The 26281-nt window shown below is 42.9% G+C and overlaps 1 protein-coding gene across 5 annotated transcripts; it reads right to left on the bottom strand.

Annotated features, from left to right (window-relative positions):
- Window positions 1-1094: 1094 nt before the first annotated feature.
- On the bottom strand, window positions 1095-25784 carry rcn3 (reticulocalbin 3, EF-hand calcium binding domain). 5 transcript variants are annotated; one of them, XM_048521222.2, is made up of 8 exons: window positions 25683-25784; window positions 24161-24226; window positions 23502-23730; window positions 17441-17634; window positions 10115-10287; window positions 8072-8132; window positions 6732-6931; window positions 3500-5919 (listed from the first exon to the last, which is right to left on the bottom strand). In XM_048521222.2, exons 3-8 carry the CDS (start codon window positions 23723-23725, stop codon window positions 5812-5814), a joined length of 960 nt encoding a protein of 319 aa, XP_048377179.1. In that variant the 5' UTR covers window positions 23726-23730; window positions 24161-24226; window positions 25683-25784; the 3' UTR covers window positions 3500-5811. The 5 variants fall into 5 exon arrangements, with proteins under 5 accessions (XP_048377178.1, XP_048377179.1, XP_048377180.1 ...); XM_048521223.2 differs by lacking the exon at window positions 25683-25784 and adding an exon at window positions 25364-25387; XM_048521221.2 differs by lacking the exon at window positions 24161-24226 and having other exon boundaries at window positions 1095-3619; window positions 25683-25782.
- Between the last annotated feature and the right edge of the window lie 497 nt (window positions 25785-26281).

The raw sequence follows: 26281 nt of genomic DNA, 5'->3' as shown, positions 1-26281 counted from the left end.
CTTTATCCACAATGCCATTTGGGAGGGAATTCCAGGATTTTAAACCCAGCAGTAGTGTAAGAAAGGCAACATAGTTCCAAGTCAGGATAGTGAATGGCTTGGAGGGGAACTCGCAGGTGGTGATGTTCCCACATATCGGCTGCCCTCATCCTTCAAGTGGCCAAGGGGTTTGGAAGGTGCTTTGAGGATCTTGGGTAAATTTCTGCAATGCATCTTGTTGATAGTACACGGTGGGGCAACTGAGCAAGAATTACCCTCAAATTGCCGGGTGGATGAGTAAATCAGTAAAGCTCCCAAATTATCAGTATAAAGTGACTTTGTTAGTGCTCATCTCAAGTGTAACGTGGGGACAAAAGTTGTGCTCAGCTATGAAGCCAACCCCAGACAGGCTGTTTTCTACTTGTTATTCAGGCTGTCTTGTGTGGGCACACTTGAGATATCTCCAGGGGCATGGAACTATATTCTGAATCCTTGGTGTTTCACGGCAGGGCAGGGCCATTGGTAAAAGAATGCTGAGTAAAGGATTATCTATGATTTTATTAAATAGTCGCATAGGTTTGAGGGGCAGGGTGGCCTCCTATTCTGACCTTAGCCCTTAATCTTGTCAAGGCGTTATTTCTGAACACTAGCAAGCTGTCTGATCATAGGAGCATATCTGAGCCTTTTAGCCACACTAAGTATCACAGATGATCTGGTCATTTATCACTTTGCACAATTGACAGCTTGCTGTGTGCAAATGGGCTGACCACACCTGAAAGGTACTGTGTTGGCTGCAAAACACTTTGGGACTTGCCAGGGTTGTGGAAATCCCTTTTAAGAAGGTAATACTAATTGTCTAACCACAACATTTCTGCCTGTGGCAGTCTCTAAGGCAGAGGGTAGGTCCTTTGAAAGATGCATGAAATAAACTCAGTTAGGATACCGCAGTGCCATTTAAAAATATAAACTTAGTTTGAGAATGACTGACAACAGTTAGAGCATTATCTCCAACTACCAATGTGATTACTTCAATATTGGTGGTGGGTGGTGGTGGGGGGGGGGGGGAAGGGGGAAGAAGAGGAAGCTTTCACAATTGTGTTAAAGAAGACACAAAATTAACTTTTAATAAAAGATTTATTGACAAACTCAAAGAAGTTGGTAACATGGGATGAGATACTATTCCCCCCATGTGCATTTGTATTTAGGAGAATCTAACAGTGACATGCAAATTCTGAAAACCTGTGGGGCTCAAAGCAGTTTGGTATTCTCCCTCACTACCGCCCCCCCCCCTCCCCCTCCCCCACCAACAAACACCCACTACTACATTCAGCCATACAACAATTTAGAGGCTGACTCTCACTCGGGTACAGTTCCAAAGCTGCAGACTCAAAATTCACTTGTGAATTTTCTTGGTAATGGCTCAAAAAGCAACTGCAGCCAGGGTGTGGTCTCCATCTCTGAGACTCGATTACAGCAAGTTCTTCTAGGATTGCCCAGAGATTGAAGGCCAGACTGGAGCAATGAGCAAGCCCAGGGACACACATCATCGCACATAAAAATGTTGAATTAGATGGGGTGGGGAATCATGTAATTAACCTCAGGAATGCATTTAACCATAGTTGGGCAACCCTACTAAGAATTATAAGGCCAATTGCTGTCAAGATTCTGATGAACAATGAGTGGACTGTGGGCTCTGTTCTCCCTGAAGCAAAGGAGATTTTACAAAGATAGGTTTTGGTGAAGGTAGACATGGCTGTTCCTGTTTGCTGATGATTCAAGAGGTGGGGAAGTGGATGTAGGCAGATGTAGTTAGGTAAGTGGGGTGGGAGGACAACTATCATTTTTACCCAGGAGGGTGGTGGAAGAAGGGAGAATAGTTTCTAGGGTTAGTGGGATGGATAGGTAGGGGAATAATCCTGCAGGGCTAAGGGAATAAAGGGGAGGAATAAGACTGACTTAATTAGTCTACAGCAAGTTGGGAACCAGCTTCAGACTAAATAGTCACCTCATGGGATGTAATAATTCAAATGAGGTGAATTTAGTGATGGAATCTTAATGCGAAGGGTTGGGAAGGTCAATGGCACTGTATTTTCCACATAATGATCTGTAGCTGGTGTGTTTGTAGACTTTTTAAAACCTGTGTTTCCCCTCCTCCCAAATCACTGTTATGACACACTGTTGGAGCAGGTTGGACTTGAATCCAAACCTCCTGGTTCAGAGGTAGGGACACTGTGTATTCTGAACACACAGCAGGGCACAACGATTGAAGGAAGTTCCCATGACTGAGAAACATACTTACAAGCTTCACTGACACTTTCCTCCTCATTAGGGAGATAGGCCAGCCTTGTTCAGGTCTGGGTGACCTTGGAACTAAATGAAGGTGTCCAGAAGCCTTTCAGAGCCAACAAGCACCAACTGGTACATTATTCTCTGTCAATGCAGTATAATGACATAATTTACAGGAGTTTTAACTTGGTCAAACCAATTATTTCAGTAGGTATTCCACTGCATGATTGTTGGGCATTAGCTGGTTCTTCTCAACGGCGCCCAACAGCAACATTCACACCAGGATCAGAGCAGAATTTCTGAGCTGAGGAAGGGTAATAGTGTCGCAGACAGAATCATGTGTCAGCATCAGCTATACCTGTCTGAAAGGACAAGTGGACATTGGCCCAGAAGACTGGAGGGCTGCTCTCTCATTAAGAGAGGGAGATACGGTTGTAGTTTAACCTGAGGGTCACCACACTTAAGGTTGAGGAAGTGGGAACATCATTGGTAACCTCAGCTGTTGTGTACCCATTTCATACTCAATGGTTAGATGCAGTTTACTTTACATTTTGTTCCATAAAAGTTTGTTACCTATTCCAATTGCCCTTCAAAGCAGTTGAACATCAACCACATTGTGGATACGGAGGCACATTTAGGCCAGACTAGGTAAGGATAGCAGATTTCTTTTTCCAAGTGACATTTTAGAACTCAGGTGGTTGGTTTAAAAAAAGGATTACTAGCAACAATAGCCATGTTCTGATAAACTCCATTAATAAAAGCTGGAATTGAGTTTACGACTCCACTCCAGGCATGTGAACCTTGGGCTCCAGCATAACTAGTCCAGTAACATTGTACTATGCCACAAACACCTTTGTAATATCCAATATACCCTTTGCCAACAAACACACCCAGTGCCAAATGTCTCACGTAATCACAAGGATTCCTCTTCTCTACCACTCCCCTCTCTTCCTACACGTTCTCCATTCCACCAACTTCCTATCCTCAATTTGTCACAAGATTACTAAAACCATAATCTGCTAAAATCTGGCTCTGCAAAAGTGGAAGTCGTACTGAAATAAAGGTGTGAGGATTAAGTAAGGACTAAAAAAAGGAGTGGGGACAAAATCGTCCAAAGAAATGAATTAAGAGAGTCTGCATTCTTGTACAAGTTAAAATCTAGCCCTCCCCACCCTTCAAATGACAAGAAGCTACACAGCTTCTTACATACAGCAATGATGGGAAAATGAGACTCAGCAATCAGTGCTGGTTAAAACTCATCGTGTTGAACCATCAATTCTCCAAAATCTGTCACAGTGCTCCCTACGAATCTGTGATACTTCTCCAAGATTTCTTCTTTTGAAAGTTTGCCATCCTAACACAGAAGCAAGACGTCATGTTAGAATGAGGGTGCCAGCAGGAACAGCTTCTCAAAATACAGTACAATTCTATAAATTTAATCTCGAGAGGATAATGGTATAAGACAAAAAATACAATGGATTTTCAGTAACATTGCAATGGCTCCTGATAACAGTCTTTGAGGTCCACATGGTGTGAATGAATCAATTAACATTGTAGCTTTTCTTAGTATATTTTCACCCTGCCTCCCTGACCCCATTCAAAAAGCCTGTTGCCAGGGGAGGGGAATGACTTCTCATGTTGGCACCTTATAGAGGCCACTACCTGCATGTAGAGAGCAGATCAGGCAAATCAATGGAGTATCTCACTGCCATGTAATGAAGCAGCAGTCTCATCTGCTGTTCAGAAAAGCAGTAGCAAGAATGGTGATTGACTGCACAATCTTTGCTAACATAGCATGAGCCGAAGTGACACTGACTCGCACTCTGAGCTCCCTTCTCAGAGTCTGTTCAAATCTGGGGCAGTACTGTTCCTGGGTCCCTCCAGCTCTCCACATGCAGCTCAGTATCAGAGTGAGATTCACAGGTTTTTCAATACAATATAAAAAGTGAATTAGTGTTTATAACAACTACACATTCCTATTTGGAGGTAAGAAAAAAGGCACCAATACCAGGTGTGCATTCCAGGTTTTAAGATTCTCCAGGTATTTACGGCACATTAAATATGGGCAGATCTTTCCTACTAAGAAATCAGGGAGTTTTAAAGCCTGCAGCTGCTTTATACACATTCAACATGTGAATTTACATATTCAGGTCAGTATTGAATAAGATCTCCTTTGCAGCAATGCTACACCTTTTAGAAATGGAGAGTTGGGCAATTCCTGCTTCTCATCCCTTCACGCCCTCATAAGACCAACCTTCTAGTAATGACAGATTTCCTGTCCTCCAACAGGAGATACTGGACAAAAATGGAGCTTCAGGAAAGAAAATAGTGTCGACAATCACTGTGCTAATGACAGTACCCAAACACACACACACACACACACACACACACACTATGAGTAGAACTGAGCAAGGCTTGAGGACAAGAGGGTGAAAACTACTTTTATATTCAACACTCTTAAACAGAACAGGCAAAAAAAAAACTGGACCCAAAGCAAATGCTCCCCTTCATTCTCACCCCAAAGTTCAGACATATCTTATCAAAACTGGATCTGGTGTGTCACGATATGGCACAGGTCCCCACAGAGGACAAACACCAGACAGGCTTGCTCACTCACTCACCACACAAACACACCACAGATTAGAATCTATTATTTGGGATGGTTTTCCCTTTCTTGTACAACCATTTACACTCCTTCCCACCGCCGCCACCACCCCCCCAATATATCCTATCAAGGCAAAAAAAGGTACTACATTAAGTGAGTAAATAGCTGGCTGCTGGGAGCACCACTCACTAGGCATGGGGATAAGAGTACCCTTCCCAATTTAGATACTCCTAGACTTCACCTGCCAGGTATTAGATCGGATGCAGTGAGGAATGAATTTTCCATCAAGCTCCCATTGGCTTCAAACACTTTTGCAATAGAACAGGTTCACCCTCAAAGCATCTCTAATTTAACAATGTGTACACTTCCTTTGAAAGGCTTCACTTTTCTTACACTGCATTTCGTGGGCTGCTAGCCCTAACTTTTTTTTTGGTTGCTTAATTCCAAACTAGAACAGGATTGTGTGCAGTATCTGCCCCAACTGCCCACTGATTTGAGCAAATTTCCCCCTCAACCCCACAGAAAACAAGAATGGTGAAGATTTCCCAGCTGGCGAAGGGATTCTTAAAGAGAAATCTTTCCTCTGGAATTTGAAAGCTATGTTGGGATAAATACATTTGCAAACCCACCAATTAAAACTCAGGTCAAATTTAATCTAATACTTGGAGCTCACGTGGCTTATAGTCGATGGGGCAGTCAGTATGGAGTTCTACACCAGAACATAGAGATCCAATTTTTTTTTGCGGGTTTGGGGTGGGGGTCAACTTGATGGAAATTCACTCCCACAGAGGGTTAATGAATCAGTTAAATAAATACAATTAACAATTTTGATCACAATTCAAATTAGACACATCTTGGGTTAGGCAAAATAACAAAAAGCAATTCCTTTGGATTGGTGCCAATTCCGATGGGTTCATTGATGGGAAATTGTGCATCAAGGATCACAGCTCATCGTGTTTACGTGTCAGATCCTCCCCATAATTGGTCACTTGGCTGCCAACAAACATATTCCAGTTGTCTAAAATCTCTTGCTTTGTCAATTTCTCATCCTGCAAGTACAGAGACCATAGAAAGTAAGTGATCAAAAAATTATTGAGAATTAATTGGAACAGTAGAATATTGGAATTTCTTCTGTAGATCTCACCTGGGCCATTAGATTTAAAGAAAACTAAACAGAGCCCAAGGAATGAAATTCGGCCCTCTGTTCCTCTTTACAAGAGCTAGCTTATTAGTCTTGCTAAGCCCCTGCTCAGTTCCCTGTAGCTCCACTAATTTTGAAGCTTATGGGAGAGCTCTTTCGCCCGGGACACACGGACGGACAAAAACGTGAGACGGTTTGGTGGGGGCGGTTGTGGTGGTGAAAGACAGTGAAAGCTTAGAGAATAAAAGGGATGCAGGGCAGTGGGTTGTGCAAGACACAGTGTCCACACAGCAAGAGTGATTGCAGAACTTAAAATGGGTGACCTCATTAATATTTAGGCCAAAGATAGATTTTTGAACAATGAAGGAATTAAGGGTAATGGCAAGTGGGTGGGTAAGTGCAGCCGAGTCCATGAAAAGATCAGCCATAATCTTAGTGAATGGCAGAGCAGGCTCTGTGGGTCACTTGACTTACTCCTGCTTCTATTTCTTATGTTCTTATGAGACAAGGGCAGGAGTGATGGAATAGTGAATATGAAAGAAAATGGGAGAGTGTATCAAACAGAATGAGATGATAGTAGTTCTCTCATTTATGCTGGTGCAGTTGAGTGCATTGAGATGGAGACAGATGTTATTGTAACAATGGGAATAAGTCAAGGGTGTGGGGAAGAAACACGTTTCAGAGGGATAGCAAGATGTTGGCAACAACCAATGAACTGACCTGGTTTTTGTCAGACTCGTGGATAAGATGTCTGGCCTCTGCTTCTGTGTGGTCATAGTCTCCGGGGAGGATCCAATGCTCAATCTCACTGTGGTCAAGTTTCCCATCCTTGTTTGTGTCACGGAAGTCACGGAATTGCTCTTTTTCATTCCTCACCCAATCAGGCTCGGGCTCACCTTCTTCGGGTGTGTACATGTCACCTGTCAGAGACGGATTACAGAAAGAGTTACTGGCTGGATAGTCTCTGGTAAGCCATCCACGTTAAGAAAGATCAATGTTTGATGTCAAACCATCAGATTATAAAATTGAAATTGGCAAGTATAGGTTAACAAGGAAGAAAGTACCTATCTCACAAATGTTAAAAATTGGCTCATTAAAATTAGAATATTTACCAAGACTGCTGTCATTAAATGAATTACAAAAAAGTACTCTTGTTGCCATACACACAGCAAACACTAAACAGTCTATTTTATCAGTAAAAGATGTTTCTAAACTACAGAAAGTGAAATTCTTGATTAAAATAATGTCTCCCAATAAAAGCAAGTTGCTTTCTCTAGTGAAAAGAGTGGAGGATAATATAAAATCTGTAAAATCAGAGAGTTACTTGTAGCAGCATAATCTACAGGCGTGCTTGGGTAGTTTTCCTGTCAAATATCTATTCCAGCTGGGAATAGTGGCATTATTACATACTACTTTAACTCAAAGCTCCAGGATGGAAATTCAAATCCAGCTTGGATGCTGTTTCACAGGCACCTTTATATTGGGCCCTGGGTTCAAAATGCAGTCTGGATACAGCACAGAAGAAGCTTTCATTGTTTTCAGGTCAGGCTTTGACTGCCTTCTCAAGGCCACATTTGTGAACCAATGGCACTGCTTTGAGAAGTTTTTCTGGCCAATCCCACGCTCAGAATCAGAAAAAAAGGAAATTGGACCATTTCTCCCATTGCTGTTTGTCCAAACTGGTTGCTGCATTTCCTCCATGACAACCCTTCAAAAGTCAGAAGCACTTTACTAGTTAAGTCCTTTTGTACAGACAGCAGGACGGTTGGCTTAAGAAATGGGGATGTTCCTCATACTGTATGAATTGTTGGGCATGGGACGAGAAAGTTTCGGGCGGGGCGGGGCGGGGCGGGGCGGAGAGGTGGTGACAGAGGGAGGGAAGAATACTGGGGGCGCTCTGCAGATGGAGCATCCAAGGCTAGCTATAACAATGGTCAGTGCTACAATTGAAGACAAAAAGTAAAAGCAACCCAACACAAAAGTTTGAAAAAAGTATTGCAAAATTATGTTCCCCTGGAGTCAAAGCTACAGTGGAGACAAAAATAATAAAAAAAACTTACTGATGTATTCTTCCAGATTAACCATTCCATCACCATCTTTGTCAATGTCTTCAATTGTTTCCTAAAGATAACAATGACATTAGCAGCCTTTACTCTGACACTCAACATACAGCACAGCAACAGTGGGATGCAAATAATCAGTCCAACTTCATAATCACTGGATAGTAGGCATTCAGACAGAATCGTCAAGGTATAACGTGACTGTTAGGTTCTCTATGAAATAGGCTTGGGAAAGACAGTAGTGCAGTAGTTATGTCACTGGGCTGGTAATCCAAAGGCTCAGGTTTGAATCCCACTATAGCAGCTAGTGGAGTTCAAAGTCAATGAACAGAATTTGAAATTATTAGATCATCCCAAAAACAAGCCACACACATCTGGTTTGCTCACCCCCTGCAGGAAAAGAGATACGCCATTCTTATCCAGTCACAAAAAGGGTATTCACACATAACATAGATGAGAATGTGGGGAGGGATGATAAAGACCAGCTGAATGGTTGACAGTGAGGTGGAAGATTACAGGAGGATATAAATGGATTGGTCAGGTGGGCAGACCAATGGCAGATGGAAGTTAACTCTGCTAAGTGTGAAGTAATGGATTTGGGAAGAAGGAACAAAATAAGGGAGTGCTCAGAATGGCAAAACACCAGTAAACAGACGGATTTTGAGATGTCCATTTATCTTTGAAAGGTTAGTAGTGTGGTTAAGGCAGCCTACAGGATACTTGCTTTTAATCAGTTGTGGCATAGATTATAAGAGCTGGGAGTGTACAGCTGTTGGAGTTGTACAGAGCTTTGGTTAGGTTACACCTGGAGTACTGTGTTCAGTTCTGATCACTACACAAGAGTAAGAATGTAATTGTACTTGACAGAGTGCAGAGGAGATTCACCAGGATGTTGCCTGGTAGGAGCATTTCAGCTATAAGCAGAGGCTGGATAAGCTCGAGTTGTATTCTTTGGAGCAGAGAAGGCTGGAGATGAACCTATAGGAGGTGTATACAACAGTATGAGGGATAGGAACAGGATGAATAGAAAGCAGCCATTTCCCTTAGGTAAAGGGAGCACACTTACTACGAAAGGCAGGAAGTTTAGAGCGGTTGAGAGGATAACCTTTTCTACCCAGAAGGTGGTGGGGATTGGAATGCACTGTGTGGGAGTGTCAGAGTCAAAAAACCTTAAAACAAGAAAGAGACAGATAAACACTTGAAGTAATGTCATAACATTCAAGACTATGGGCCTAGTGCAGGAAACTAGGATTAGTATAGATTGTAGTACATATTTGACAGCATAGACTCAATGGGCATTTTCAATACTGCACGATTCCTTGGATTGTCTCATTTGGTTCACCAAAGCTCTTTAGGGAAGGAAATTTGCCTTCCCAGGTCTGGCCTACTTGGGGCTCCAGGCCTGTAGCAATACGGTCCACTCAAATTGCAGAGTAAACTACTCGTTCACGGACAATTAGAGACGAGTGACAAGTAGCAACCTGGTCAGTGTTACACAAATGCAAAGAAAATTCTTTTAAAAAAAAGTAGGGAACGATTGAGCCAAGTATAGGAGGGAGACATCTGGTTGTATCTACGCTCACTGCTACAGCATCTCAGCTAGTTCCCCTCCACCTTATAAAGTTTCTCTTCAGATAATTATCCACTTCTCTTTGAAAGAACTAGATTAAACCATGGCTTTCACTCTTTATGGCACAGTGGTAGGCTGAGGGGGCTATAGGCTCCTGGGTTAAAAAAAACAAAAAACCAAACAAATAAAAAGGATCTGTTCTCCAGAAACAAACAGAATTCGCTCAAGACTTGCGCCTTTAGTTGAATTACCCATGAATCTTTGGGGAGCCAATAGTTCCTGATGGCAATACTTTGGCCAGAACAACCAATGTACTCTTTACGTAATACAAATTGTTGTGATAATATGGAATTTTGTATCCTTGTGTTTGTCCAAGTGAATGCAAGATAAGCTTCAGCAATGCTTTTTGTTTCATTGTTGAAACATAGCTCAGATCTTGGCACATCTTGCTCCCCTTTCACAGTCCTGCTTACCATGACAACAATGCTCTTCATGTAGTCAAACTCCTCAGGGTGAAGGAATGCACTAAACTCCTCCCGTGTGGCAATCAGATCACCGTCTTTGTCCGCCATTTTGAATCTACGCTCATCTCTCTTATACATCCTTTTGTAGGCTTCCTTGTCATCCACATCATTGAACTCTTCACCTGGAGTGAAGATTAAAAGTTAGATGATAAACTGGGTGTAAATCTGCTCCCATCAGGCAGAGGGTCAGCGAGCAAAGGGCACAGACTTAAAATAAGTAGTGGAAGGACAAGGGGAGGGGAAAATTTTAAAAAAGTTTAAGTAGAACTAGTTCTGATTGGAAATATTCTGCCCGAGGGGATGGCAGAAGTGATATTGAAAACTTAAAAAGGCCGTTGGGCAGTTTAAATTCTTGTGGGATGATCGCAGTGCAAGCTAGTCAGCATTTATTGCTCCCCTTAGGAGGTCATACAGGAATCACTGAAATGAATAAGTCAGTCCTTTCAAAGAGAAAACTAAGAACTCAATGTGAATTACAGTAAGCCATTTGGCCTCTCCAACCTATCCTGCCATTCAGGAACAGATGTAGTCCTAATGCCATTGTCCATAAAGTGATTCCCATGTTGAACAAAGTGCACTCTGACTTGGCCTGGAATACATTTGATGATGCAATCTCCAATGCTCGCTGGGGAAAAATAACTTAAAACACTAACAAGCATTAACAAGAATTCCTCTTCATTGGTTTATCTACCCAATATGGACCGTAGCAGTTCAAAGCAATAAGTCATGACCAAACATCAAAGGCTATAGAAACACAGGTACAAAATGGACTGAATAGCCTTTTCTTTGCTGCTTGATGTGACAATCTGCACCATTATTTTAAACTGGGTACATTTATTTCTCTGACAGAATCCCAGAGTGGATGTTTGGGTTCTGTTCCAAGTGACTCCTTATGATTAAGTGACGATTTATCCAAGATCCAGTATGAGGGTCTTTTAAAGCTGATTAGCTGTATTAATACTGTATGGGGTTTGTTCCAATCAAGATGTGAACCAAGTTATGTAAGGTCAGAATCAAAGCCGGGCGAAAGGATGTGGTTATTCCACAGAGATTGAAAAAATGAGTGGAATGGTACCTAGAGGATAATGGTAAAGTGGTGATGTCAGTGGGCCAGTAATCCAGAGGCCCAGGCTAAATTTTGGATGTTACATTATGAATAGATTTTTGGGGATTACACACAAAAAGACAAGTGGCAGGGACAGAATGTGACTTTTCCTCCCATTCCAGCTCAGGAAGATGCTCTGATTAAATATGCTTCCTTGTTAAATACACACAGTCTACCCCAAGAAATTATTCACCTTAGTTAAATGAAATGGAGACTTTGCCTAGGTTCACATTGGGAAAACAAACTCAAAATGCTTTCTCAAACATCAAACCTGAAATTTATGTTAATTCTGAACAAATTCCCAAAGGAAAAAAAAGTTAAATGAAACTACAACATTATCTCCGTGCGCATTTGCAATTTAGTCATGATTTGCCGCAGTAAACAGTTCTGTCCACTGGAGGGCAATCAGACTTTGTAAATTGGACTGACTGTGTTGCTGTCTGGTGCCCGAGACTTGGAATTAAAGTTGTGATGGTAACAACTTTGAGTGCAAACATTTTGAACGTTTCTATACATATGGGATCGAGCGAGGTGAAAAGCAGGAAATAGAGGGTGATGATTTTAAAGCTGAGGCATTGTCAGACTGCGAGCTAGTGAAAGTCACTAAGTGCAAGAGTGATGGAAGAATGAGACTGAGAAGTTGATATATTTTTGGAAGAGATCCTTGAGGAGTAAAAGATTCTAGACCCTGGAATGCCCACCTTAAAGGGCATTGAGAGTCTACCCACCACTTATGGATTGCAGCAGTTTAAGATGGCAGCTCACCACCACTTTAGAGACAGGTAGGGATGGGTAATAAGTGCTGGCAACACTTTTGGGATGTGAGTAAATAAATAATAAAAAAAATTGCAAATGAGCATCAAGACATACCTCAGCATGCATCAGGAAGAGCCCCCAACCCCTGCCAATCTCGGTCAGATCCTTTTCGCGTGCCTGCAGTCTCAGCCATGGTGTACAATGCCCTCATGGTATGGGTGTGGGTGAGTATGTTCGTCTGTGTGCCTAAGTCTCTATAGTTGCTTTAGAATTGAAACATGGGGACAGGGAAAAGCCATCCAGTCTCTCGAACCTATTTATGCCATCCAGTTAAATCACAGATAACAAATTTTAATCCATTGATGGTTACTTACATCTCGGCATCTTCAAGCAGAAGACTGCTGCTCAATTTTAACGTTTCAACCACCCACCACTAATCCTCCCACAACTAACAGGGATGAAAACATGTTACAGAGATAGTAGGAACTGCCGATACTGGGGAATCTGAGATAACACGGTGTGAAGCTGGATGAACACAGCAGGCCAAGAAAAGAAGGGTCTTGACCTGAAACGTCAAACTTTCCTGCTCCTCTGATGTTGCTTGGCCTGCTGCATTCATCCAGATTCACACCGTGTTATATCAGGGATGAAAATATATTTATCTAACCTCCCCCACCCAAAGTTCCATGGTACATGGAGGGCTGGAATTAGGAGGAGGAGTCAGCCATTTTGCTCATCAGGCCTGCTACAGTCCCTAAGTCACAGCTGATCTGACTGAATCTTTAGCTCCACTTTCTGACCCCCATAACCACCATCTCTCCCTGATCAAACAGTGGGGCTATCTCAGACTTGACTGTATTGTGTCCCCACTGCTCTGTGAAGGAAGAGGGTAAAGGCCCTAGCTGACCCCTCACCTTGGGTTGTACGTTGTATATGGATTGGAATCTGATCAATCTCTCTAATAATGATAAGAAAGTTAGAATTAAGGCACTTTATCTAAATGATCATAGTATTCGCAACAAAGTAGATGAATTAACAGCACAAATCCTCTTGAATGATTATTATGTGGTAGGCATCACAGAGATATGGCTGCAGGGAGTTCAGGACTGGCAGTTAAGCATCCAAGGATTCACAACATATCGAAAAGACAGGGCGGTGGGCAGAGGGGGCAGGGTTGCCTTGTTACTTAAGAAATTAAATCTACGGCACTGAATGACATAGGGTCAGAGGATGTGGAGTCGAGGAACCACAAAGGCAAAAAAACCATAATGGGAGTTACGTACAGATCTCCTAACAGTGATCAGGACCAGGGGCGCAGGATGCACCGGGAAAGAGATAGGGCATGTCAGAAAGGCAAGGTCACAGTGTTCATGGGGGACTTCAATATGCAGGTGGACTGGGTGAATAATCTTGCTGGTGGATCCAAAGAAAGGGAATTCATGGAATGTTTGCAGGATGGCTTTTTGGAACAGCTTGTGATGGAGCCCACTAGGGAGCAGGCTATTCTGGACTTAGTGCTATGGAATGAGCCAGACTTTATACAAGACCTTTAAGTAAGGGAACACTTAGGAGGCAGCTATCATAATATGGTAGAGTTCAGTCTGCAGTTTGAAAGAGAGAAGGCAAAAATCGGATGTAATGGTGTTACAGTTAAATAAAGGTAATTACAGGGGCATGAGACGAATTGACGAAAATTGACTGGAAGCAGAGCCTAGCAGGGAAGACAGTAGAGCAACAATGGCAGGAGTTTCTGGGTATAATTGAGGACACAGTACAGAGGTTCATCCCAAAGAAAAGAAAGATTATCCAGGGTGGGATTAGACAGCCATGGCTGACAAAGGAAGTCAGGAAATATATCAAAGAAAAAGATTCAGCCTATAAAGTGGCCAAGAGCACTGGGAAATCAGAAGATTGGGAGGGCTACAAAAACAAACAGGATAACAAACAGAGAAATAAGGAAGGAGAGGATCAAACATGAAGTAGGCTAGCTAATAATATTAGAAGTGATAGGAAAAGCTTCTTTCAATACATAAGAAACAAACGAGAGGCAAAAGTAGACATTGGGCCCCAAGATGACATTCCACATTAAGCAGAGGTTCACCTGCACATCTGCCAATGTGGTATACTGCATCCACTGTACCCGGTGTGGCTTCCTCTACATTGGGGAAACCAAGCGGAGACTTGGGGACCGCTTTGCAGAACACCTCCGCTCAGTTCGCAACAAACAACTGCACCTCCCAGTCGCAAACCATTTCCACTCCCCCTCCCATTCTCTAGATGACATGTCCATCATGGGCCTCCTGCACTGCCACAATGATGCCACTCGAAGGTTGCAGGAACAGCAACTCATATTCCGCCTGGGAACCCTGCAGCCTAATGGTATCAATGTGGACTTCACCAGTTTCAAAATCTCCCCTTCCCCTACTGCATCCCTAAACCAGCCCAGTTCGTCCCCTCCCCCCACTGCACCACACAACCAGCCCAGCTCTTCCGCCCCACCCACTGCATCCCAAAACCAGTCCAACCTGTCTCTGCCTCCCTAACCTGTTCTTCCTCTCACCCATCCCTTCCTCCCACCCCAAGCCGCACCCCCAGCTACCCACTAACCTCATCCCACCTCCTTGACCTGTCCGTCTTCCCTGGACTGACCTATCCCCTCCCTACCTACACTCTCTCCACCTATCTTCTTTACTCTCCATCTTCGGTCCACCTCCCCCCCTCTCCCTATTTATTCCAGTTCCCTCTCCCCATTCCCCTCTCTGATGAAGGGTCTAGGCCCGAAACGTCAGCTTTTGTGCTCCTGAGATGCTGCTTGGCCTGCTGTGTTCATCCAGCCTCACATTTTATTATATTGGGCCACTCCAAATTGATGCTGGAAGCTACTGATGGGAGATAAGGAAATAGCTGAAGAACTTAAGTACTTTGCGTCAGTCTTCACAGTGGAAGACATGAATAGTATGCCAACAATTAGGGAGAGTCAGGGGGAAGAGTTGAGCATGGTAGGCATTACAAAAGAGAAAGTGCTAGAAAAGCTAAACAGGTCTAAAAATTGATAAATCTCCTGGCCCCGATGGGCTACATCCTAGAGTGCTGAGCGAGGTGGCTGAGGAAATAGCAGAGGCTTTAGTCGTGATCTTTCAAAAGTCACAGGAGTCAGGGAAAGTCCCAGATGATTGGAAAATTGCTGTTGTAACCCCCTTGTTTAAGAAACGATAAAGGCAAAAGATGGAAAATTATGGGCTGATTAGCCTAACCTCGGTAATTGGTAAAATTCTAGAATCCATTGTCAAGGATGAGATTTCTAAATTCCTGGAAGTGCAGGGTTAGATTAGAACAAGTCAGCATGGAGTAAGTAGGGGTGGTCATGCCTGACAAACCTGTTAGTCGTTACCTCTTCAAAGAATTCTATGTTAGACCAGGGAAACCCAGGAGATGTTATCTAGACTTCCAAAAGGCCTTTGATACGGTGCCTCGTTGGAGGCTGCTGAGCAAGGGGAGGGCCAATGGTGTTCGAGGTGAGCTACTGGCTTGGATTGAAGATTGGCTGTCTGACAGAAAGCAGAGAATTGGGATAAAAGGCTCTTTATCGGAATGGCAACCGGTGACGATTGGTATCCCGCAGGGTTCAGTGTTGGGGCCGCAGCTGTTCACCTTATATATTAATGATGTCGATGAAGGGACTGGGGCATTCTGGCGAAGTTTGCCGATTATACAAAGATAGGTGGACTGGCAGGTAGTACTGAGGAGGTGGGGAAGTTGCAGAAAGATTTAGACAATTTAGGAGAGTAGTCCAGGAAGTGGCTGATGAAATTCAATGTGAGCAAATGTGAGGTTTTGCACCTTGGAAAAAAATACAGGCATGGACTATTTTCTAAATTTGTGAGAAAATTCATAAGGCAGAAGTACAAAGGGATCTGGGAGTGTTGGTCCAGGATTCTCTAAAAGTTAACTTGCAGGTAGATTCCGTGATTAAGAAAGCAAATGTAATGTTGTCGTTTATCTCAAGAGGGTTGGAATATAAAAGCAGCGATGTGCTTTTGGGACTTTATAAAGCTCTAGTTAGGCCCCATTTAGAATACTGTGTCCAATTTTGGACCCCACAGCACAGGAAGGACATACTAGCCCTGGAGCGTATCCAGCGGAGATTCACATGGATGATCCCTGGAATGGTAGGTTTAACATATGATGAACAGCTAAGGATCCTGGGATTGTACTCATTAGAATTTAGAAGGTTGAGGGGAGATCCAAGAGAAACTTACAAGATAACGTATGGCTTAGAAGGGGTGGAAGCTGGGAAGTTGTTTCCGTTAGGCGGAGAGACTGGGACCTGTGGGCACAGCCTTAAGATTAGAGGGGGTAAATTTAAAACTGAAATGAGACGACATTTCTTCAGCCAGAGTGTGATGGGCATGTGGAATTCATGGCCATGGAGTGTAGTGGAGGCTGGCATGTTAGATGGCTTCAAGGCAGAGATCGACAAATTCTTAATCTCACAAAGGAATCAAGGGCTACGGGGAGAGTGCAGGGAAGTGGAGTTGAAATGCCAATCAGCCATGATTTAAATGGCAGAGTGGACTTGATGGGCCAAATGGACTTCCACTCATACGTCTTATGGAAACTGTAAACTTGAGCTGTAACTGCAAGTGCAGCTCTGACTGCCAGAGACTGTACGTGAAGAAACTAACCTTATTGACACTCAATTTTGAAATTAGCTTTGAACTATCATAAACAGACAGAGTTGGAGAAACTCAGTGGATCGGGCAACATCTGTTGACAGAGAAGCCGGATTAACGTTGAGTCCAGTGTGACTTTTCCTCAAACGTGTCAAGCGCTGGATACTCTTCCTCGGTTTCTGTAGCCTCAATACCCGAGGTAAGGAGATCCAGCAGGATTGGGGAGAATAAAATAGGAAGGTTTGAACCTTATTGGGGAACAGGGAGAACAGACAGAGCCACACACAACATTGACCTGTGCTACTGCTCACAGCTGAATAGATAGTCAACACTCCCTGTCAATATTCACACCCAGAAGGTTGGCCACTTGACAGCTTCAGAATGAACAGTATGTGTCCATTAAGATATGGGAGTAGACTTAAACCATTTAGCTCATCAAGTTTGCTCCAATATTCAATCATGGCTGATATCATGGCTCTCTCTCTCTCTCTCTCTGTCTTAGGTACATTGTGATTTGGCCTCCACAGCCCTCTGCTGCATTAAGTTCCACAGACCAACGAGCTTCTCTCTGAAGAAATTCTTCTTCACGTCAGGGAAAACCAAACTTGGCAAGAGGCAAAATAGTGACGGGCATAAAGAGGCAATCAAATAATCAAGGGAAGAACTGCGTTACATGTGCATACATGAGTCTCTACGATGGGTGTGTTTTTAGAGCAAGGCATTTTTTGGTAGCTATCTTACCCACGTAGAATCCATACGTAGCATTCTTGTACTCCTCCCATGACACCTTCCCATCCCGATTACTGTCGTATTCCTTCCAATTCTTATTAACATTCTCATCGATGTACCGGTTCTGCGCACGCTTGATCCAGGTGATTAACTCCTCTGCGGTGACCAGACCATCTTTATCCTGGTCAATCCGATCAACGATTTTCCTAGAAGAGCAAGCAAGAAGGGGAAGACACATGGTCAGAATATTCTAACTAAGAAACAGACATGCCAGCTGTTGGTACCACTCCTGCCCTTCTGACAGCACTTTCAGCATCCATGTTTCTGTCTGTCCGTCCATTCGACCGTCCATAAACTCAGTCAAACAGCACCTCCAAAATATGGGGGCAAAGCAACTGCAAAATTGGTCACATCACTAGGCCAATAATAATTGCATACATAACTAGCCAAAAATGAACTGGGATACAAAGAGAACAACTGCACAGGCACAGGCCCTTTGGCCCTCCAAGCCTGCACCACCACATTTTGCCCTTCCATACCAAAACTGTCTTCACTTACAGGATTTGTATCCCTCTATTCCCTTCCAATTCCAAGTGTATCTTGAAAGCTGCTATTGTGTCTGCTTCCACCACCTCCTCCGGCAGCACATTCCAGGTACTCACCACCTCGAGAGAAAAACTTGCCTCGAACATCTCTTAAACTTCATCCTCACACCTTGAACTTGTGTCCTCTAGTAATTGGCTCCCCACCCTGGGATAAAAGCCTCATACAGAAAAAACAATGTAAAAAGGCAAAGATTGTCAAAATTCTTGAACTGCATTCTAGAAGAACTTTGTTGTTTTTGCCAGAATTTAACAAGTCCAATGAGAGGGGACATAATTTTTGATGTAGTCTTAGGAAACAAAGCTAAAGCTGGTAGATCAAGTACCAGTAGGCAATCATTTAGGACTCAGTGATCATAATAGACAGATTTAACATTATTATGGAAAGGGACAATGAAAGAATGGGAATAAAAAGTTATACACGGTCAGGGGACAAGCTTTACAAAGCTGAGAGATGCCCTGACAAAAATCGACTGGGTACAACTGTTTGAAGGAGCATCAGTGAGAGGTTGAAAAGCACAATTCTGCAGGTCGTGTAGACATCTCCTCACTGCAGCCAAAAAAAAGGTATGCCAAGTCTCCAGATCATCCAGACACAAAGATGGCTAAATAAAGTAGAAAAAAAAAGTACTACTTTAGGAAGCTTTAAGGGCAATTGAAAATATGGGGGTGAATGGGAAAAAAAATTGAGAAAAACAAAGTGGATACAAAAAAGAAGGACCAATAACACGGAGGAAAATCCAAAGATAGTTAAATCAGTACATTAAGACTAAGACAATGACTAAGGAACTAGATGGGCACAAAGTTGTAATGATAACCTGCATAAGGATGCAGAACAAATGGGCAGGGTTCCTAATGAGTACTTTGTCTGTCTTCAAAAAGGCAAGGATTAATGCTGACATTCCAGTAAATGAGAGTGGGAAGGTTAAAATTGTGATCAGAGATAATGGGGACTGCAGATGCTGGAGAATCTGAGATGACAAAGTGGGAAGCTTGATGAACACAGCAGGCCAAGCAGCATCTCAGGAGCACAAAAGCTGACGTTTCGGGCCCAGACCCTTCAACAGAGCTGATGAAGGGTCTAGGACCGAAACGTCAGCTTTTGTGCTCCTGAGATGCTGCTTGGCCTGCTGTGTTCATCCAGCTTCACACTTTCGTTATAACGAGAGTGGGAACTTTTGTTTAAAAGAAAACCACATGGCATGAAGGGAAGTCCTGGAGGCAGACCTCCTTGATGGTGGATAAATCAGCTAGGTCAATTTATTTCAAGCATTTAAATGAAAGTATGAAGAAACATAGCAGGTGCTCCAACAATCATTTTCCAATCCTCACTCAATACAGGTAAGGTACCAGAGAACTGGCAATCTGCCAACATTGTGCCGTTATTCAAAAAGGGTGCAAGGGAACAGCCAAATAATGCTAGGTCGGTCAGTCAGACCTCAGTTGTGGGAAAAGAAATATCATCAATATTGAGACGGGGTCAACTGTTACTTGGAAAGATACAGTTTAATAGCAGCATGATTTTGTGAAGGAATTGTTGTGTCTTATGAACTTCACTGAATTCTTTTAAGTGGCAAAGAGGATTTTTGAGGATAGTGCAGTGATGTTGTTTGCATGGTATTTAAATCAGGCATTTGACAAGGTCCCATGTGGTAACCAGTTTTTTGGCCGGGGGGGGGGAACAGAGCCCACCCACAGGAAATAGGAGGATGGCAAACTGGATTGAAAAATTTACTCAGTGACAGGCAACAAAATAAGAAGTAGTGATTAATGGGTATTTTTGCACATGAAAGTGGTTTGCAGTGGTATTCCACAGGATTTAGTGTCAGGTTCCTTGTTATCTGTGGCATTTATTACTGATCTAAACTTGAATGTGACAGGCACAATTTGTAAAATTGACCTGGGCTTTTATGGTGAAGAAAATGGCTGTTGACTACAGGATACTATCAATGGCTTGGTTGAGTTGGACAAAATAAGAGGGCAAAATGGAACTCAATGTGGAAAAGTGCATTTCAGGAGGGAGGGTAAGTAAAACAAGGGAATATACAATAAACAGGAGTGTATTGGGAGGGGTGGAGGAAGTGAGAGACCTTAGAGTACATGTATAGGGTTGAAGGTAGCAGGACAGGTGGATAGTGTGGTAAAGGCAGCACAATGGGCTGCTTTCCTTCTTTGGGCAAGGTATTGAAAATAAGAGGAAGGATTTATTGCTGTATTGACAAAACACTGGTTAGGCCACAGCTGGTGTTTGTGTACAGCTTTGTACACCACATTACAGAAAGACCTAATTGTTCCAGAGAGAAAGTACAGAGGTGATCCATCAGAATGTTGCCAGGGCTCAAAAATTACAGCTTTGAGGAAGGATTGGATAGGTGGGGATGTTGTCCTCCAAACAGAGGAGTTTGGGGGATGACTTAATTGAGGTGAACAAAGTAATGAGGGGTTCGATATACTGGAAGGTAAGATCGGCTTCCTCTAGCAGACGATTAACAGTGGCATGGATTTAGGGTATTGGTAAAAGAGAGGGTGCATGAGGAAAATATTTTTTCACTGGAAGGTGGTGGTGGCATGGAATTCTTTGCTCAGTTTGGTTGTGGAGGTTAAAGTCTTTTAAATAAAAAAAGGAACCTGGATCTACTCCTGAAGCACTGGAACATTAAAGCTATGGGCCAGCTGCTGGAAAGTGGATAAGAAAGTGCAGTACATTTATTCAGCCAACATAAACATGATGGGCTGAAAGGTTTCTCTGAGCTGGATGTTTTCTATGGTTCTAAATCACAGAATCCATACCTGCGCAGAAAGAGACCAGTCAGCCCATCCAGTCTGCATTGACCCTCCAAAGAGCATCCCAGCCAGATCCAGGGCTCCACCCTACCCCCATTACCCCATATTTAGCATAGCTAATTCATCTAACCTGTAGGCATTTGAAGCGTGGGAGGAAACTGGAGCACCTGGCAGAAACTTTAGCGGACTCCACACAGACACAGTCACTCAAGGCTAGAATCGAACCTGGGTCACCAGTGCTGCGAGGCAACAGTGTACTGAGGTAGAGTTTGAACTTTCCCCATGGTAGATGGCAAAATTTGAATTCAACAAAAACATGGGATTAAAAGCCAGTCTAATTGTGATCACTTACTCATAGTTGATTGTTGTAAAATCCCATCTAGATCACAAGTGTCTTCAGGAAACATTATCTGCTGTCCTTACTTGGTCTGGCCTACATGTGAATCCAGACCCACAAAAATGTGGCTGACTCTGCACTACTCTCTGAAACAGTCGTCAGTCATTTCAAGGGCAATTAGGAGGCGGCAACAAAGGCTAAGCTTCTCAGTGACACCTACATTCCAACAAAAACTATAAACAAAACAGGAGCTCCAGTGACAGATATTGCAAAGTTGGAGCCTTGACTACTGAAGGGTGCAGGAGCACAGGAGACAAGCCTCAGGGCGAAGACAAACGTAAGCAAAGAATTTCACTGCATGACTGGATGGACTTCAGCACTTGTATTTCCCCAAACCCTCCCTTCCCCTCCTGTTCGAAATGTCAACCAACGATCACTGTCAAGGCTCAAGGGCAACAGATGGTTACTTGGGAAAGACAGCGCAAGGCCAACATTCCCGCACATTGGTGAGACTTGTACTTTGATGATACCAACGGGTTTGGTGACAAGAAACTACTGGCACAACTATAAACTGTGCCCTGTACACCCACCAAATGTTAATGACCTCCACTGGAGGTGCCAAGAACAGGCCTTGCTACTGTTCAAAGTTTGGCTTTTCTAAAAAAAAAGCACTTGAATTGTGCATCGCTGCCTAAGTCAGCATCATCACAGATGGGGGAGGTGTAAAATTCCAACACAAACTACACCCCAATTATCCCGAAATATTCATAGCCTGGGGCGGGGGAGAGCATGTGTGTTTCACTCACTGTCTGCATAGAGAAGGGGGAGGGAGGCATAGGCTGCAGGCACAGAGGAGAATCCTTGGGTCACCAAAAACTCTTCAATTAACCTTTTGTCAACTCCCGGCAGTAAAATGCAACTCCCGGTCAATTTGCTTCGGTTTCCTGCCATCTGTGCTGACAGGATACAATAGCTGATGCACTTTAGGGAAACCGTATAAATAACTCCTGGTCTGGACTTGCCTGTAGAGGGGCCACGTAGCCCAGAGCTGCTCTGCCCTCTGCCACGTCTGTTGCCTCTCCTTCAGAAAAGTCAGGATTTACATGAGTGTGACTGGGTGGGGGAGGGGTGGGACCTTGTTGCCAACTCAGCAACAAAGGAGGGAGGTAGTTTAGGAAGCAGCACTTGAGATTTAAGAAAAAATTAAAAATTTTCCACAAACAGATTACAGTGAGTGTTGGGGTTGGGCTAAGTGGGGTAAAGGGAGATTATATTACAGGCTCCACTTGTGTGAAAAAAAGGACAGAAGGCAGTAGCAAGTGGAGTCTGTAATATAATCTCCCTTTCCCCCCGCTTATCCCCACCCCAATGCTCACTGTAATCCGTTTGTAGTTTTTTTAAAAAGCACTTCCCTCCCAAAATCATAAAACAAAGTTTCCCCACCACGAACAATGCACCCCCTGCCCCACCAACTCATGCAGAACTCCGCAGCACCAAGAAGCAGCTATTCTCTTATACTTTGCAAACATATGACAGGAATAGTTAGAGTGAGAGGTTGCAAGATACTAACAGTCAGCTGTTTGCGACAGGCTGGCAGTGAAGGAACTATCCATTCATGCAGGAACTAGTTTATCAAGGAGTGTGATCTTTTAACTGTGATAAATTTACTACAAAACAAAACAACAGTCAGGCAAATCACTACATAAAGATTAACTTGCCAATTTGTAGCCAACTGAACTGGGACGTTATTGAATTAAGTGATGCACATGGAACAGTCGACTGAACACGTAGGATCGGGGAAGAAGTTGCATAAGGAGTGAGAGTTTCTGCTTTATCCTCAAAGTATCTTCTGCTGCAATCTGCCTTTGCAAAGGAAATCGGGACAAAGACGGGGGTTTATGTTGAGGTTTGTCTGTAATGCAGGAGAACCATCAACTCTTTAGTGTGCCTGAAATGAGATGGTCTTCCAGAGAAAGGAATGGACAGCAACTGGGTGTTGCAAACTGGCACATTGCAAGGGCCAGGACTATAGTGCATCCCTCAGCACAAAGCTTGGGGCAGCTGCCACCATGGTGCAGTGGGGAAAGACCACTGACCAAGATCTTCCAGTCGACGTTAAATGGGGGTCCATTCAGTTATATGTAAATAAAGTCTTACACAAAAGGAAATGCCTTTGACTCTATCCAACAAACACACCAAATTCCAACATTTGTTTCTTCACATGCTACTGTACAGAACAGAACTGCTTTAGGGACTAAGATATTTTTCTGAATAAACAATATTTTTGAAATAAGAGAAAATGCTCGCCAGGAATAAATCAGACGCCACGAGAAGCATAGATTCCAATTACCCCAGCCTCTCTTTGCTCTCCTCCGGTGTGAGCTGGTCGAAGGTCTTGGCTGTTTCCTTCCCCAGGAAGGCCTCATGATCAAACTGGTAGCCTTTCTGATCTGCATGGTCCCGTTCTCCCAGGTCAACAGAATGATGCACCCTGTCCTTCTTCTCAGAAGTGGGTTTGCAAGAGGCCAGAGAGCTGCAGACAGCTAGCACGCAGAGGAAAATCAGGGACTTCATCGCCACTGCAAAAGAAGAAGAGTGTGTGTACAAGGAACGAGAAAAAGCACAGCAAGCTAAAGCGTGGCCAATAAATGGCTTAACTTTAAGTACTTGAAGGCCAAGGCACAATGTCAAGAAAGATCATAGCATAACAGTGCAGCAAGACGCCATGCAGCCCATTCCACCTGTGCGGTTCCATCGTACAAGCTATTCAATTAGATCTACGGCTCTGTTCTTTTCCCACAAACATTTTTGTTCAAGTGTTCAAATGTTGTCTGATGATACTTCTGTATTAAGAACTTTGGGATGTACACAAGAATTAAGAACACGAGTAAGCTCCTCAAACCTGCTCTGCATTTTAATAAGACTATGACTGATCTAATTACTCCACATTCCCAGGTATCCCCAATAACCTTTCAGCCCTTTGCTCAAAAAAAATCTAGCTACCCCTACCTTTAGAAAAGTCCAAATGCTCTGCTTTCTAAACCTTGAGGAAGAGATTTGAAAAACTCTTGACCACTGTGAAGGAAAAGAAATTCTCAGAGTCAGAGTCAATCTTAAATGGATTTACTGTAGAGAAAAATAAAGGCATTATACAAATTGTACAAGTCCAATTTTTGTTAGCATGGAACTGGTTTCCCCTTGCCCTTAAGGCAATGCATCCTAGATCTTAAAATAGGTAGCATGAGCTTTTATTAAAAAAAAATTTCAAGTCATCCTCTGCTTTTTTGTCGTTCCTTGCCTGCAAGTTACCAATTTTTAACGCTGCAGTCAACAGCTTCTTCAAAAAAGTGGTCAGAGCAGGATTTGGAAAGGATTGAAATTCTATTTAGTTCAAGGCTGATCATACACATGCCAAGTAATCAAGGAAATGAGCAAGCTGTACGTTTTATACTGCACAGAACAGACCCCAATATCTGGGCTGAAAGCAAAGCTAACCTCAACTTGTGTCCCTAGCCAACAGATTAGAAGACACATCACCATTGTCAAGAGTGGAACTTATGACATATTGATAAGAGCAAAGACATGGATAAACGTTTTACATAATAAAATGAAAATTTCATATTTTATCCGTACATTATTTCCAGGGATACTTATGTTCAGCATAAAAAGAGTGTAGGAACATTCAGTACTTCTGCCTCTTACAAAACTTGAGAAATATATTTTCTAAAAAACTCATTAGCTTAAAATCTAAACTGGAAACTCTTTCAAATTAAATCGGGCTCACGCAACAAACTAAGGGAAATTACGATTAATTTAAATGGAAACGACAGTGCACATAACATTCAAAAACCATTTTGAGTATTCTGCAGTCATATCGGAGTCGAATCGTTATCTGTCCTTACTCAAAGATGTGTCGGATCTGCTGAGATTCTCCAGCGTTTTTTTAAATGAGTTTATTAAGACAGAATCAACAATGCAGTACGAATTTCTAAAAGCTTCAGGAACTTTCTTGAAAACAAAATTTGAAACACGCAAAGCAAACAGAAGGGGACAGCATGAAGGCTTGAATGCATCTTTAATATTAGTCCTGAAAAGGTTTAGCAGAGCTACCCCTTTTTCGTAAAATACATGTTTAAAAAAAACAAATCGACCTCAACTGACACAAAGACTTCAAAGCAATTCCTTCTCTCCCCGCTCAAAACAGAAACTTACATTTAACAAAAAGCACCTCCTGATATGGAAGCCTTCAAAACCTTAAAAGATTTAGTTAAAAAAAAGGAATAAGAACTAATATCTGTTCGCAAAGTGTCTAAATTTTAGATAAGCAGCAGCAAATACATGACGGAAAAGAATAAATGACGGAAAATGTTAACATAAACTGTTTGCAAACTTGAAAGAAACTTTAAAAACTGAAATTTAAAAGTAGCAAATCACAGAAGTGCATTATAAACACAAAACTTCAAACTTGCAATATTTTGCGATAGATTTTTAATTTATCATTGCCTCATCAATAGAAAAATAATATTCTCACCGCTTATCAATGAGTCTGATAAAATGCTGGAATTATCTGTGGGCAAGAGATATATTATCGCCACTCCAGACGAGACAAACATCCACCAATCACCACTCAGCTTTCATTCCGCACGCCGCCCTGCCGGATCTGTTACCGGCCCTGTGACTGGTGGGGTCCAGAGTGGGGTTTCTTACTGGTTGGGAACCGCCACGTTGACATGCGGAGAAAAGGCGCATGCACCAAAGACGGCGCTGCCTCCTGGGATTTGTAGTTTTGCTTTTCACTTTGGCCCCTCACCCCAGATTTATCAGTAAACGTTAGCAAATAAAAACCGAAAGAACGGCGGATGCTGCAAATCAGGAACAAAAACTAAGATGCGGGAAAAGCTCAGCAGGTGTGACAGCATCTGTAAAGGAAAATTCAGAGTTAATATTTCAAATCTGGTGATCCTTCCTCAGAACCCACCGGATCCGAAACGTTAAAATTGCGATCAAAGATAATGGGAACTGCAGATGCTGGAGAAAACTTTTTTCTCCTTCATAGATGCTGAGCTTTTCCAGCAACTTAGTTTTTTTTGTTCCAGTAAACGTTACCCTTTTACAAAACAGAATAAAGAA

The sequence above is a fragment of the Stegostoma tigrinum genome, chromosome 38 (genome assembly GCF_030684315.1).
Source record: "Stegostoma tigrinum isolate sSteTig4 chromosome 38, sSteTig4.hap1, whole genome shotgun sequence".
In the NCBI taxonomy this organism is placed as follows: Eukaryota; Metazoa; Chordata; class Chondrichthyes; order Orectolobiformes; family Stegostomatidae; genus Stegostoma; species Stegostoma tigrinum.
This window is presented reverse-complemented; position numbering and strand designations above follow the sequence as displayed.